The sequence below is a fragment of the Equus przewalskii genome, chromosome 1 (genome assembly GCF_037783145.1).
Source record: "Equus przewalskii isolate Varuska chromosome 1, EquPr2, whole genome shotgun sequence".
Taxonomy (NCBI): domain Eukaryota; kingdom Metazoa; phylum Chordata; class Mammalia; order Perissodactyla; family Equidae; genus Equus; species Equus przewalskii.
The window spans coordinates 33,170,687-33,184,250 of record NC_091831.1 but is presented as its reverse complement, the minus strand read 5'-3'; the positions used below and the strand labels follow the sequence as shown (position 1 = coordinate 33,184,250).

The window sequence follows — 13,564 nt, the reverse complement described above, 5'->3', positions numbered from 1 at the left end:
AAGCTGCATATTGAAACCAGAGTGATTTTTTCTAAATAGGTAAAACCATATTAGTGGCTTCCTATTACCTTCAAGATAACATTCAGTAGCTTTAGCCTGATCTATAAGGCACTGCATAACCTTACTCCTGCTTACCTCTCCAGCCTCATGTTAGGAGCTCTCTGCCTTGGAAATTTATAGTCCAGGGCCTTAAATGGGCTATGCTTTCTGGGTTTTTTTGTTTTTGTTTTTTTGGGTTTTTTTTTAAGAAGATTAGCCCTGAGCTAATATCTGCTGCCAATCCTCCTCTTTTTGCTGAGGAAGACTGGCCCTGAGCTAACATCTGTGCCCATCTTGCTCTACTTTATATGTGGGATGCCTACCACAGCATGGCTTGCCAAGCAGCGCCATGTCTGCACCCGGGATCCGAACCGGCAAACGCCGGGCCGCCGAAGTGGAACGTGCGCACTTAACCACTGCGCCACCGGGTCGGCCCCTGGGCTATGCTTTCTAATATCTGTATATCTTTGTTTTAATGCCTCTTGTTTCTACAACGTTATTTTATTGTTTTCTGCCTAACACCTAGTCAACATACACATTTTATTTAATTCCATGTTACTTTCTCAGGGAGGCTCTTACTTGCCCATTAGGTTAGATTAAATTTTCTTTCTTTGTATACTCACATAGCACTTATGTATTTGCCCTTTCATAATATTCATCACACTTGTAATTACTTGTTCTGTCTTTTTCCCTGCTGGGATGTTAGTTACCAGCACCTAAAATACTTCCTCCAACATAATAGATATCTGTTATGTATTTATTGATTTGAATCGAGTGTCGCATACTCCATGAAGTCTTTCCTTACTATTGTCTGCCATTGTCTTATTTATGCCCACACTCTAGCTTGCGTGTGCTTCTATCATAACACGTATGACATTTTATTGCATTGATTAATTTACGTGTCTGTAAGCTTCTTGAACCCAGAGAGCATGTCTTTTTATCTTTTTATCCCCTCTTAGCCAGCACAGTGCCTGGCAAGTAGTAAGCACCCAATAAATACTTACTAAATAAATGAATGGCAATAGGCTTCTATTTCTAGCAGTATGGTAGACTAGATTTCTTGAATGACCCTTCTAGTGAAAACAACTAAAAATGTCTGGTAAAAGACAAATATTATCTTTAGAGACATATTGCTGAAATGGCAAGAAGGTAAGGAATCTGCAAAAGCCAAAAACAAAGTGAAAGGAGAAATCCTAAAAATTAAAGATTTTACATTGAGGATATTTGTTAAGCACTAGTAATCCGGAGCTAACATTCAAATGACTTCATGGAGTGCCAGAGACAGAAGATAAAGCCAAGTTTAACTTAATTGGAAAGTCTAATAGGAAATCACTATATAATGGGTGTTAAACCTCATGAAAGGAAGAATGTAAAGGGGATAACAAATGAACTTGTCTTTGACCTTTACTCTAGGCAGGAGGGGAAAAATACTCCTTTGAAAAGTCATAATCACAAGCCCACAATCATGCAGATTTATGACCTGAATTTACACTACTTATGTGGTCTAAAATCTCAGATTTAGAATTTAACTTAAAATAGCCCCAGGTTGGTAGTGACACCAGACAATTGGCAAAGCCAATAAGTAGTCTTTCTGGAAGAACACAACTTTAACCCTAGCTCAGAGATATTCCAAAGATGTGAAATTCTAAGGAACATGAGTTTACAAACAGAAATAAGTCAGGAAGGATTGATGAGCAAAGAAAGTAGTAAATATGTGGATAATTCTTAATGAGCAATGATATAATGATGTCTTCTGGGGTATAAAAATATAGAGAGAGTTAAAATATAAAGCTTCTAGAGTGGAGTGAACAATGGAGGAGGTAAATGTAATTAAAGATACCTGCATTGACTGGGAGGAAAGTAAAGGTAGAGCTTAATGTTAGACTTTGATAAATCAAGGACTTAGATTTTACCTTATAACCTCTAAAGGAAAAGAATAAAAAGATATAGTTTCCAAATCAATAGAAGAGGAAAATGGCATAGTAAGAAAATACTCAACCAGTCTAAAAGAAGGCAAGAAAAGAGAGAAAAAGGAACATAGAAACAGATGTGACAGGTAGAAAGCATAAAAGAAAATGGTGGAGTTAAACCTAAATGTATCTAAATGGATTAAGTGCTCCATTTTTATCTAGATTGATAGACTGGATTAAAATTAAAAAAACAAAATCCAATTATATGTTATTTACAAGGGACTTATCTAGAACATAAGGATATAGAAAGATAGAGAATAAAAATAGTGAAAAAAATATGCCACACAAACTCTAACAAAATAAAGCTGGCATAGCTATGTTAATGTAAGATAAAATAAATATTTAAGGCAAAAAGCTTTACTGGAGATGAAGAGGGCCACATCAAAATGATGTGGGTTAATTCACATATATTCGTATATATGTGTGTGTGTGTATATATATATGTATATATATATAGCTAAGTTGAGATGATTCCAGGAATGCTAGGATGATTTAACATTAGAAAATCAATCAGTGTAATGTATCACACTAATAATTTGTTTGCAACGTCATGAAATACAATAAGCATCTTTTTAAGCAGTACATTACTTCAAAATACAAATAATATGCTCACACTACCCATCAGGCAAAGTACCTCTAAATTTGAAGCAATGGTTCTAATGGTTCTAAGCAATGGTTTCTAATCTGAAAAAAGTATAATAAGTGCACTACAGAATGTCCAGAAAACCTGGAAATATATAGATTTTAGCAGAGCACTTTTGAATAGTGAAAAATCTGTAAGTTATATAAGAGTGAATCTCTAAATGGAATTTCAGTCTCTATATCAAGATGTGGGTAAAATGAAAAAAAATCGTAAGATGGGAAGTCCAGCAGATTTAGTGGAATACGTTCTTCCAGGCCATTTTTAATGACTTGTAGTGCTAATCCATCAACATCTTTTTGATCTACCATAATTATTGTAGTAATACAAAACAGCTCTATGACTTAGAAAGGGAAAAGGACTTCTCTCTACTGCACAGTATGTTACGGACTTGGAAACAGATAAAATCCCTTCGACAACGGCAAGGGTTTACAAGCACCCCAATAAAGTTACAGTTTCAGAGGTGAGTGGCTCTCTATTTGTTCTTATAGGTCTGCTGAGGAACTACCCATGAATCACTGGGAATTCACAGTAACTGGGAGAAAATCCAGAAGCTAGACTACTATTTGATGTAGTCAACAAAAGACTTGTATCTTGAATATATAAACAATTCTTACAAATTAATAAGACAACTCGATTAAAAACTAGGCAAAAGATTTGAACAGACACTTCGCCAAAGAAGAATGGCAAATGAACACATGAAAAGATGCTCAACATCATGTCATGTCAATAGATAAATGTAAATTAAAACCACAATGGGATATACTACACACCTATTAGAATGGCTAACATCCAAAACAAAACAAGAAAGAAAACAAAGACAATAACAAATGCTGGCAAGGATGCTGATCAATAAGAACTCTCATTGCTGGTGGGAGTGCAACATGGGAAAGCCACTTTGGAAACAGTTTGGCACTTTCTTATAAAGTTAAACATAGACCTAGAAATCATACTCCTAGGTAAAACGTGTAAGTCATAAAAACTTGTCTAGTGGAGGAGATAGTTACGATTAAAAACTATGCTTAATCATGTAAGCTGTTTGTGAACTCACAGTGAAATAACTGGTTCCTTCCCCACAACCCATTATCCTGGGTCTTTGTTTTTCAAAACTGTAAAAGATGAGTGTAATTTCAGGCAATTAAGAAAGATATTTAACTTTTGATTTTTTTCCTGCTGCAATGGTTTAGAAAGTCCTTCTGACAGTTTCTAAACCTAACCCAGCGTGGAACTTTGTTTATCTTAGACACCTAAGTTCATGTAAACTTTCTGTCTTGCCTTTAATCCTTTAAACCAGTCAATACACCCATGCGTTAAGAACCTCTCCTCAGAAAAGGAGAGCCACAGATGCCGTAAGCTTCCTCAGAACACCAGCTCTGGGCCAATATTGCCTGCTTGTCACCTACTCTTTTTCTCACTACTATGTACTCTAATCTCGTGTGAGGCCCTTTGCATTTGTTCATCCTTAGATTTAACATTCGACCTTCCCAGTGGACTTTGGCTTGGGTTTGTGTCTCCAGTTTACTTCTGGTAGAGGACTTCTGAACTAAATCCCACAGCGACAGTGACAAGGTTGGCCCCAGCAGGGCTAGCCCCAGCTACCTTAAATTGGGGCATTTAGTTTGAGCAGTTAAAGTATCGTTCTGATCAACTAGAAAAGCTGTATGTTTGAAGATGCTCCTGGGAACTCTGTTTCGTGTTCAAGTTAACCACTAGTGACTTCACCACAAGCCTTCGTCTTGTGAACCCTAACTGAATAAGCCTATAGCCAGACTTACAGGGAAGACAGTACTTATGCCAAGAAAGCCTGGGACCTAGAGCTTACATTACCTTTTCCTCACGTATTTTTGTTTTGTGCGTATTGAATTTGACCAGTATTGGGTCTGGGTTTTCAACACAGGTAGTCTGATCTCAAGCCCATAAGGTGTGTAATATCTACACTAGATTCCCTGTATTTTATTTCAGAAGACAAAAAACATATGATATTCTTAAAATAGCTTTAATGAGATAGAATTCACATACCGTACAGTTGACCCATTTAAAGTGTACAGTTCGATGGTTGTTAGTATATTCACAGAGTTGTGTAACCATCACCACAATTTAACATTTTATTACATTCTAGTCGTCACCTCTCACATGTGTGGACGTATGTTTTTATTTCTTTAGGGTGTATACCTAGGAACGGAATTGCTGGGTCATATGGCACATCTAGGCTTAACATTTTGAGGAACTGTTAGACTGTTTTCCAAAGCAGCCGCACCATTTTATATTCCCAACAGAGCATATGATATTTTATCAAAGAATCTCCTTTTTAAAACATTAAAATTAAAAAACAAATTTTTTTACTGAAAAGAATAAAGCCCTGAGCTATCAGGAAAAGTCGTCCCAGATCAATTATTTTCTGAAGGTGTTCCAGGTAACTGGGATTTTGCTGGACTACTAACAAAAGAGGAATAATAATAATACCTACTTCATAGGGTTGTTGTGAGTATTAAATGAATTAATATGTGTAGAGTATTCAGAACATTGCCTGGCATGTACTTAGTAAGTACTATATAGGAGTTACCTAGTATCTAGCAGTAGTATAGTAATGTCTGAACTGCTTACTGTTTATGCATAAATACCAAGGAGTATAACTGGGATTTACCACTTAATAGCACCGTGGTCACCTGCCCTTATACATGGCATGTTCTCACAGCATAAAAATCATGAGAGGAAGAAAAATGAGAGGAAACATGGTGTGTGTCCTTAATTTTATATCTTCCTTCCCCCTTGGTTACTTATTCTCACCAGAGAAAATGTTACTTGATGGCTTTAAAAAGGGCTATAAACACTAATGGTAAATTTGCTGGGTAGGGAGAAATCTGTGAAAACTGAGAACAAACTTATGAAGTTTTTAAAAATATATATGTAAGTTTATCATATTGATAATTTCCTTGAGATGTAAAATTATTTGTTGTAAGAGATTACATGTTTGTGTGTATGTGTGTGTGTATGTGTGTGTGCGTGTGTGTGTTTTGGCAAGACCTCTAGTAACTCTCAAATACTTCCATTATTTCTGCTTTAAATAACTCTATTTATTATTAATTAGGATAAGAATGAATAAACGTGATGAGGAAGAACTGTCAGGAATGTCTAAGACTGAGAAGAAAATGGAAGGAAAAGTTTTCAAGAATGGGGAAAAGCAGGAGGTATCTATATTGCAAAATAAAATTCAACTTATCTTAACTAGTTATAATATTAAATTGTTTGGTAGAATAGGAAATTTTGGTATTCGTAACAGTTACCCAACAAAATGACAAATGTAAGAAATAGAAGTTTAATTTTAAGGGTAATTATCCTAAGCAATAAACTTACGTTGTAAATTATATACTTATTTTTTTTGTTTCTAGAGCCTCTCATATTTAGCTTCAGAACTTGAAGAAACAGATATTGAAAGAAGAAAGCCAATTACCTTGATGCCACAACTTTCTTTCACTGCAGAATTAACAAACTTTTCCAAGTGTTCGATGTAAGCATTTTTAAAGGATTATTTCTTCATTATATATTGTCTTTTAATTGGATTGTTTTAAGTAATAATGTTAGATTTCTTGAGTGAGTACCATATGCCGGGCACTTTGCTAAGTTTTTTTTATACATGTGCACATTTAGTTGCCACAATAGCTCTATGGTATTATCCTCAGACTTAGAGATGGGAGTTTTAAGCTTATGGAAAGTTAAGTTGCCCAGGGTCACCCTTCTAATTCATGACTGAGGTGGGACATAAACCAGTTTGGTTGATGATTGGTTTTTGTTTTTTTATGGTAGGAATTTTTGTTCAGGTATAACAATAGGTGGGATATAAAGCCATTGTAAAAAATAAGATAATGCAGTTGCTCTTGCTTGTTAAGGGACCCCTTTTCTTTCATAGAAAGTATTCTGTATTGAGAGGGGCCTCTGGGCAATTTTTTACTTCGACACAAACTTCTTTCCTTCCCAGTTGTGACTTCTTTGAGTTGTAATGTTTTCTCCCTGCTCACAGGACATTTGTGCAAAAACAGATATCATACAGATCCCCATTTCTGCCATCTCCAGGCCTGTGGATCTCATCTCCCTTAAAGAAGAAATGGCAACTTAGAGCACTGAACTAGGTCCAACTTTTCAACATCTCTCTCCCATGAGACACTTCATACCAATTCATCTTTGAGTACTGTGAATGTACGTCATTTAGCACAGTGTTAGAAGTGGGTACTTAATAAATATTCATATCCACTAAATGAATGAATGGATGGTTAAATTTTAACATGAACATAAAGAGTAGCAGACACAAAAGCACAATTATCACTACCCTCTCTCTGACGAGAGAAGTGCAGCAATGAAGCTCTGCTTTACCTGTTCTACACGTACTTCCACAAAGGGGCCGACATACTTTATTATGTAAGACACACGTTAAAAAAGGACCATCTAGGGGCCGGCCCGGTGGCGCAGTGGTTAAGTGCACACATTCCGCTTCTTGGTGGCCCGGGGTTCGCTGGGTCGGATACTGGGTGCGGACATGGCACCGCTTGGCAAAAGCCATGCTATGGTAGGCATCCCACATATAAAGTAGAGGAAGATGGGCACGGATGTTAGCTCAGGGCCACTCTTCTTCAGCAAAAAGAGGAGGGTTGGCAGTAGTTAGCTCAGGGCTAATCTTCCTCAAAATAAAAGGACCATCTAAATGAGGACAAGAGAACAGGAGCCATAAAATGGAAGTTGGAAGTAAAGAGGAGAAAGAGAAGGAGGAAAACATTTGTGCTGGAGAGGCTAGACTAAAACTTAGTGGAACTCAAGGCAAACGGAAATATGATGCTTTACATCTTTTCAAAATTGTTGCTATTCTGTGGCATTGCTGTCATTATCCATTTGAAATGTCCCATTGCATAAGAATTGATTCTCTGGAAGAGAATAATATACTGATGTCAAGGATAGAAATCAAGGAGTACAGGGATTAAAGAAGAATTAAAGAGTTTACAGGTGAAGAAAAAGGTAAGATTTCCTGAAGATAAATATAATCCTGAATTAAGGAATTTCCATAATCAGTTCATGAGCTCATTATTAAAACTGCTTTCAGGGGCTGGCCTGGTGGCGCAGCGGTTATGTGCCCATGTTCTGCTATGGCAGCCTGGTGTCCGCTGGTTTGGATCCCGGGTGTGGACATGGCACTGCTCATCAAGCCATGCTGTGGCAGACGTCCCACCTATAAGGTGGAGGAGGATGGGCGCGGATGTTGGCTCAGGGCTGGTCTTCCTCAGCAAAAAGAGGAGAATTGGCAGATGTTAGCTCAGGGCTGATGTTCTGCAAAAAAACCAAAACAAAACTACTTTCAAAGGGAAACGTAAAGGACAAATTTTACTAAACTATTTCTCTAACGGTAATTGGGAGAGTGGTCAGAAGAGGCTAACAGGAAGATAGGAAAAGTAAATAATCTTGTGTCCCATAACACTCTGAGAAGTTCACAGAGAAGATGGGCTGATATGGGGGCAGGGTGATCCTGGGCCCATAGGATGATTAGGATGGAGAACAGAGGGAGATTTTATGTTTCAACCTAAGGATTATCTTCCAACCAGTCTTCTCCTTTCTGAAAAAGAGGATCAAGTCTTAAACATGATTAGGTCAGTTGCCTTGCAGTCAGAAGATATTCACTAAATGTTGGTTGAGTGAATGAACGAATGAGTAAATGGATGGAAGACTCTTTTTAGGAGTTTCACATCACTCAAGGGATCCATTTATTCCCCAACAAGTGTTTTCCTAGAAGCCCCAGGGAAATAACCTCTGGCTTGCCTCTCTGATCTTTGGGTTCAGAGAAAGAATGTCCTGGAGAAAAAGGGTGTACAACCTAAAGCCTAAAGGGATTTACAAAGACCTTTAAAGGGACACAGTAATCCTATTGACTTAGAGCGACATCCTTGATGTTATTGAAAACATGGTATGTGTGCATGTGTGTGTCTTTTAAAAGTTAGAGAATATTTTTGAATTCTTGATTCAAGCTCCCCCACTCCCATTCCTAAGTCCCTCAGTTTTCTCCTCTCGTAAGACATCTTATTATGGGTAAGTGCTGTAATCTCTTTAAGTTATAGTTTAGTAAAGTAAATAGCTGAATGATTTATAGTACCTTGATTTTATGTTTCTTTCCATTTTTGAGTGAATATCTTTCTTTAAAAACATTTGACTGCGTAGGAGAGGCTTTTATCCACGTATAGGGACGTGTTATTGGGCTTAAAGATACCATTTGACCTCTAAAAAGAGCATATTTTAAGATGCTAAGGTATGTTTTGAAAAGAACAGTATTTTATATCCGTTTTGCTTTTCAAGGGTCCTTTAAAGGTTTATTTATTTTTAGGCATGAACAAAAGAGGAGAGCCAAAATTCAGAAGCTTAAATATTTTATTAAAATATGGTACAACGATAAACAGGTTTCTCGTACTTCAGTATCTTCCCTACAGTGTGATTTTAAAGTCATGTTTCAGCAAATTTTCAATATTCAGTTAATATGTTGGCCTGAAACAATTTGCTTGGAGGTATGCCATTGTCATTTACTTCTGTACCTTATTTTATGCCATACTTAATTTAAAATTTCTTGTTAGCTACTGTTATATATGATAAGTAATCACTTTTATATTAAGAGATGACTAATCTATATGGGTAGACAAGATATTTATAAATAATGTATTTATAATCCATCATAGTCTTTTATACTATAAGCACAAATTTATTTGATTTATGGTTTCTCTAAATACTTAGTTTCCTTCCTGCTAAAATTCTACCAACCATGGATGTGCAGTGTTACCGTTCATTAGGTATTGAGGTAGAAGAGAGCTGTTTAAACTATAATGAGTAGTACAGCTATTAGAAGTGTCGAATGATTTCTCCAAATTGCCCCAGCCCTGGTTTGGTGATTTCAGTCTCTTGCTGTATTTGTTGTTTGTCTTTTCTTGCATTTTGGATCCCTTTAAGAATGGATGAAAGAACAAACACGCAACAGACCCCTGATCCCTGTCCAGAGACCCACACCATAAGAACCCCTGCACTAAAAGAAGAAGCAAATAGAATGATAGAGAAAAATTAGAGACAGTAAAGAAGTCTAGACAAGAGGTCTTAATAGCTAATATGGGGTTGAACTTGCATCTGCACCTGACAGAAAAGTTATGAGGGAATAAAGATTTGTGTATGTGAGCATGGGGTGGAGTTTGAGGAGCGGGGAGAGGATTATGATTACAAATCTAAATCAAAGTTATTTTTACAATGCTTAAAATAATTTTGTTCTATCCCCAGTCTGAGGCTGTATTCATTTTGTTCATTTGTGCTATCAAGTTTCTATCGTCTTAAAATGTACCTCTGTTGAAATGCCTATTTAAAAAATATACTGACTGTACTTTCGTACTATCGTACCTAAAATAAATTGTGATATAATAATGCAACCACTTTAAAATCTGCCCCCCTCAAAGTAGATAAATGTGTATTTTGAATCCTTCATCTTCCCATCACTGAGCACATGATCCTAACACACTAAGAGGCAAGGAAAGAAAGGAATCTATCCATGGATAAATTGCACCATTAGCAGCTGCAAAAATTGCAAAATAAATCTATACATCCTAGCCTAACAGATTCTAACCTACATTTCTAATTTTATTTGTTTATTAATTATTGAGGTAACATTGGTCTATAATGTTATATAAATTTCAGGTGTACATAATTATATTTTGACTTCTGTACAGACTACATGGTGTTCACCACTAGAAGTCTGCCGTCCATCACCGTACAAATGTGGCCCTTTACCCTTTCACCCTCCCCCACTCTCGCCTTCCCCCTCGGGTAATCACCAATCTATTCTCTATATCTATGTGTTTGTTGTTGTTGTTGTTTTATCTTCCACATGTTAGCTTGGAATATCTTTCCATTTCTTTCTATTTGATTTCTTTCAACGTTTTATAGTTTTCAGTGTACAGGTCTTTCACCTCCTTGGTTAAATTTATTCCTAGATATTTTATTCCTTTTGTTGTGATTTCTGGGATTGTAAATGGGATTGTATCCTTGGTTTATCTTTCTGCTGTTTCATTGTTAGTGTATAGAAACACAACTGATTTTTGTATGTTGATTTTCTACCCTGCAACTTTACTGAATTAATTTATTATTTCTAATAGTTTTTTGGTGGATTCTTTAGGGTTTTTGATATATAAAATCATGTCATCTGCAAATAGTGACAGTTTTACTTCTTCCTTTCCAATTTGGATCCCTTTTATTTCTTTTTGTTGCCTAATTGTTCTGGCTAGGACTTCCAATACTATGTTGAATAAGAGTGGCAAAAGTGAGTATCCTTGTCTTGTTCCTGTCCTTATAGGAATAGCTTTCAGTTTTTCACCATTGAATATGATGTTAGGGGCCAGCCTGGTAGCGCGGTGGTTAAGTTCGCATGTTCTGCTTCTTGGCGGCCTGGGGTTCGTGGGTTCGGATCCCGGGTGCGGACATGACCCTGCTTGTCAAAAAGCCATGCTGTGGTAGGCGTCCCATACATAAAGTAGAGGAAGATGGGCATGGATGTTAGTTCAGGGCCAGTCTTCCTCAGAAAAAAAAAAAGAGGATTGGCAGCAGTTAGCTCAGGGCTAATCTTCTTCTTCAAAAAAAGTGAATATGATGTTAACTGTGGTTTGTCATGTGTGGCCTTTATTATGTTGAGGGACTTTCCTTCTATACTCATTGTATTGACAGTTTTTATCATAAATGGGTGCTGAATCTTTTTTTTTTTTTTGAGGAAGATTAGCCCTGAGCTAACATCTGCCACCAATCCTCATCTTTTTTTTTTTCTGAGGAAGACTGGCCCTGAGCTAACCTCCGTGCCCATCTGCCTCTACTTTATATATGGGAAGCCTGCCACAGCATGGCTTGACAAGCAGCATGTAGGTCCACACCCAGAATCGACTGGTGAACCCCAGGCTGCCAAAGTGGAACATGTGAACTTAACCGCTGCACCAGCGGGCTGGCCCCTGGATGCTGAATCTTGTCAAATGCTTTCTCTGATCTCTTGAGATGATGATGTGATTTTTATTCTTCATTTTGTTAAGGTGGTGTGTCACGTTAATTGATTTGTGGATGTTGAACCATCCTGGCATCCCTGGGATAAATCCCACTTGATTATGATATATGATCCTTTTAATGTATTGTTGTATTCGATTTGCTAACATTTTGTTGAGAGTTTTTGCATTTGTGTTCATCAGTGATATTGCCCTGTAATTTTCTTTTTTTGTGTTGTTCTTGTCTGGTTTGGTATCAGGGTAATGTTGGCCTCTTAAAATGAGTTAGGAAGCATCCCCTCCTCTTCAGTTTTCTCAAAGAGTTTGAGAAGGATAAGTATTAAGTCTTCTTTGACTGTTTGGTGGAATTTAGTGGGAAAGCCACCTGGTCCTGCACTTTTGTTTTTTGGGAGGTTTTTGATTACTGTTTCAATCTCCTTACTAGTGATGAGTGTACTCAGATTATTTTGTATTGATTCAGTTTTGGAATGTTGTATAATTCTAAGAATTTATTCATTTCTTCTAAGTTATCCAAATTTGTTGGTGTATAGCTTTTCATAGTATTCTCTTGTAATTCTTTGTATTTCTGTGGTATCTGTTGTAATTTCTTTTCTTTTTTTTCTAATTTTATTTATTTGAGCCTTCTCTATTTTTTTCTTAGTGAGTCTAGCTAAGGATTTGTCAATTTTGTTTACCTTTTTAGCTCTTAGTTTCGTTCATCTTCTCTATTGTCTTTTTAGTCTCTATTTCATTTATTTCCACTTTGATTTTCATTCTTTCCTTCCTTCTACTGATTTTGCACTTTGTTCTTTTTCTGGTTCCTTTAGGTGTAATGTAAGATTGTTTGAGATTTTTTTTTCTTGTTTTTTGAGGTAGGCCTGTATTGCTATAAACTCCCCTCTTAACCACTTTTCCTGTGTCCCGTAGATTTTCATATATTTTATTTTCATTTGTCTCTAGGTATTTTTTTAATTTCTCCTTTGATTTCTTCATTGACCCAATAGTTGTTTAGTAGTATTTTGTTTGCTCTCCATGTATTTGTGATTTTTCCAGTATTCTTGTAGTTCATTTCTATTTTCATACCATTGTGGTCAGAAAAGATGCTTGCTATTATTTCATTCTTTTTAAATTTATTGAGACTTGTTTTGTGACCTGATACATGATCTGTCCTGGGGAATGTTCCATGCGCATTTGAAAAGAATGTATATTCTGCAGTTTAGGGATGGAATGTTTTGTATATATCTATTAAGTCTGTCTAGTCTCATGTGTCATTTAAGGCCAGTGTTTCCTTAATGATCATCTGTCTGAATGATCTATCCATTGGTGTGAGTGTGGTGTTAAAGTCCCCTAGTATTATTGTGCTACTGTCAGTTTCTCCTTTTATGTCTGTTAATATTTGCTTTCTGTATATAGATGCTCCTGTGTTAACAGGGTACATAGATATTCACAAGTATTATATCCTCTTGTTGAATTGTTCCCTTTATCATTATGCAGTGCCCTTCTTTGTCTCTTGTTACAGATTTTGTTTTAAAGCCTATTTTGTCTGATATAAGTATTGCTACCCCAGCTTTCTTTTCATTTCCAATTGCATGGAATATCTTTTTCCATTCCTTCACTTTCAGTCTACATGTGTCTTTAGATTTCAAGTGTATCTCTTGTATGCAGCATATATATGGGTCTTGTTTTTTAATCTATTCAGCTGCTCTTTGTCTTTTGATTGGAGCATTTAGTCCATTTACATTTAAAGTAATTATTGATAGGTATGTACTTATGGCCATTTTGTTACTTTTTAATGGTTGATTTGTAGTTCTTCTCTGTTCCTTTCTTCTTCTCTTACTCTCTTCCCTTGTGATTTGATTTTCTTTAGTGTTATGTTTGAGTTCCTTTCT

The 13,564-nt window shown here is 36.4% G+C and overlaps 1 protein-coding gene across 16 annotated transcripts in view; it reads left to right on the top strand.

The window, feature by feature from the left end:
- Nucleotides 1–13,564, top strand: part of CC2D2B (coiled-coil and C2 domain containing 2B) — a 103,057-nt gene that overhangs the window by 31,722 nt on the left and 57,771 nt on the right. For 12 of the 16 annotated variants that reach the window (XM_070560635.1, XM_070560628.1, XM_070560590.1 and 9 more), the window contains 4 exons: nt 2,972–3,112; nt 5,738–5,837; nt 6,039–6,157; nt 9,008–9,185. In XM_070560635.1, coding sequence (XP_070416736.1) covers nt 2,972–3,112; nt 5,738–5,837; nt 6,039–6,157; nt 9,008–9,185 — 538 coding nt within the window. The remainder of the gene's footprint in view (nt 1–2,971; nt 3,113–5,737; nt 5,838–6,038; nt 6,158–9,007; nt 9,186–13,564) is intronic. The other 4 variants (XM_070560655.1, XM_070560673.1, XM_070560691.1 and 1 more) reach the window with 1 other exon arrangement.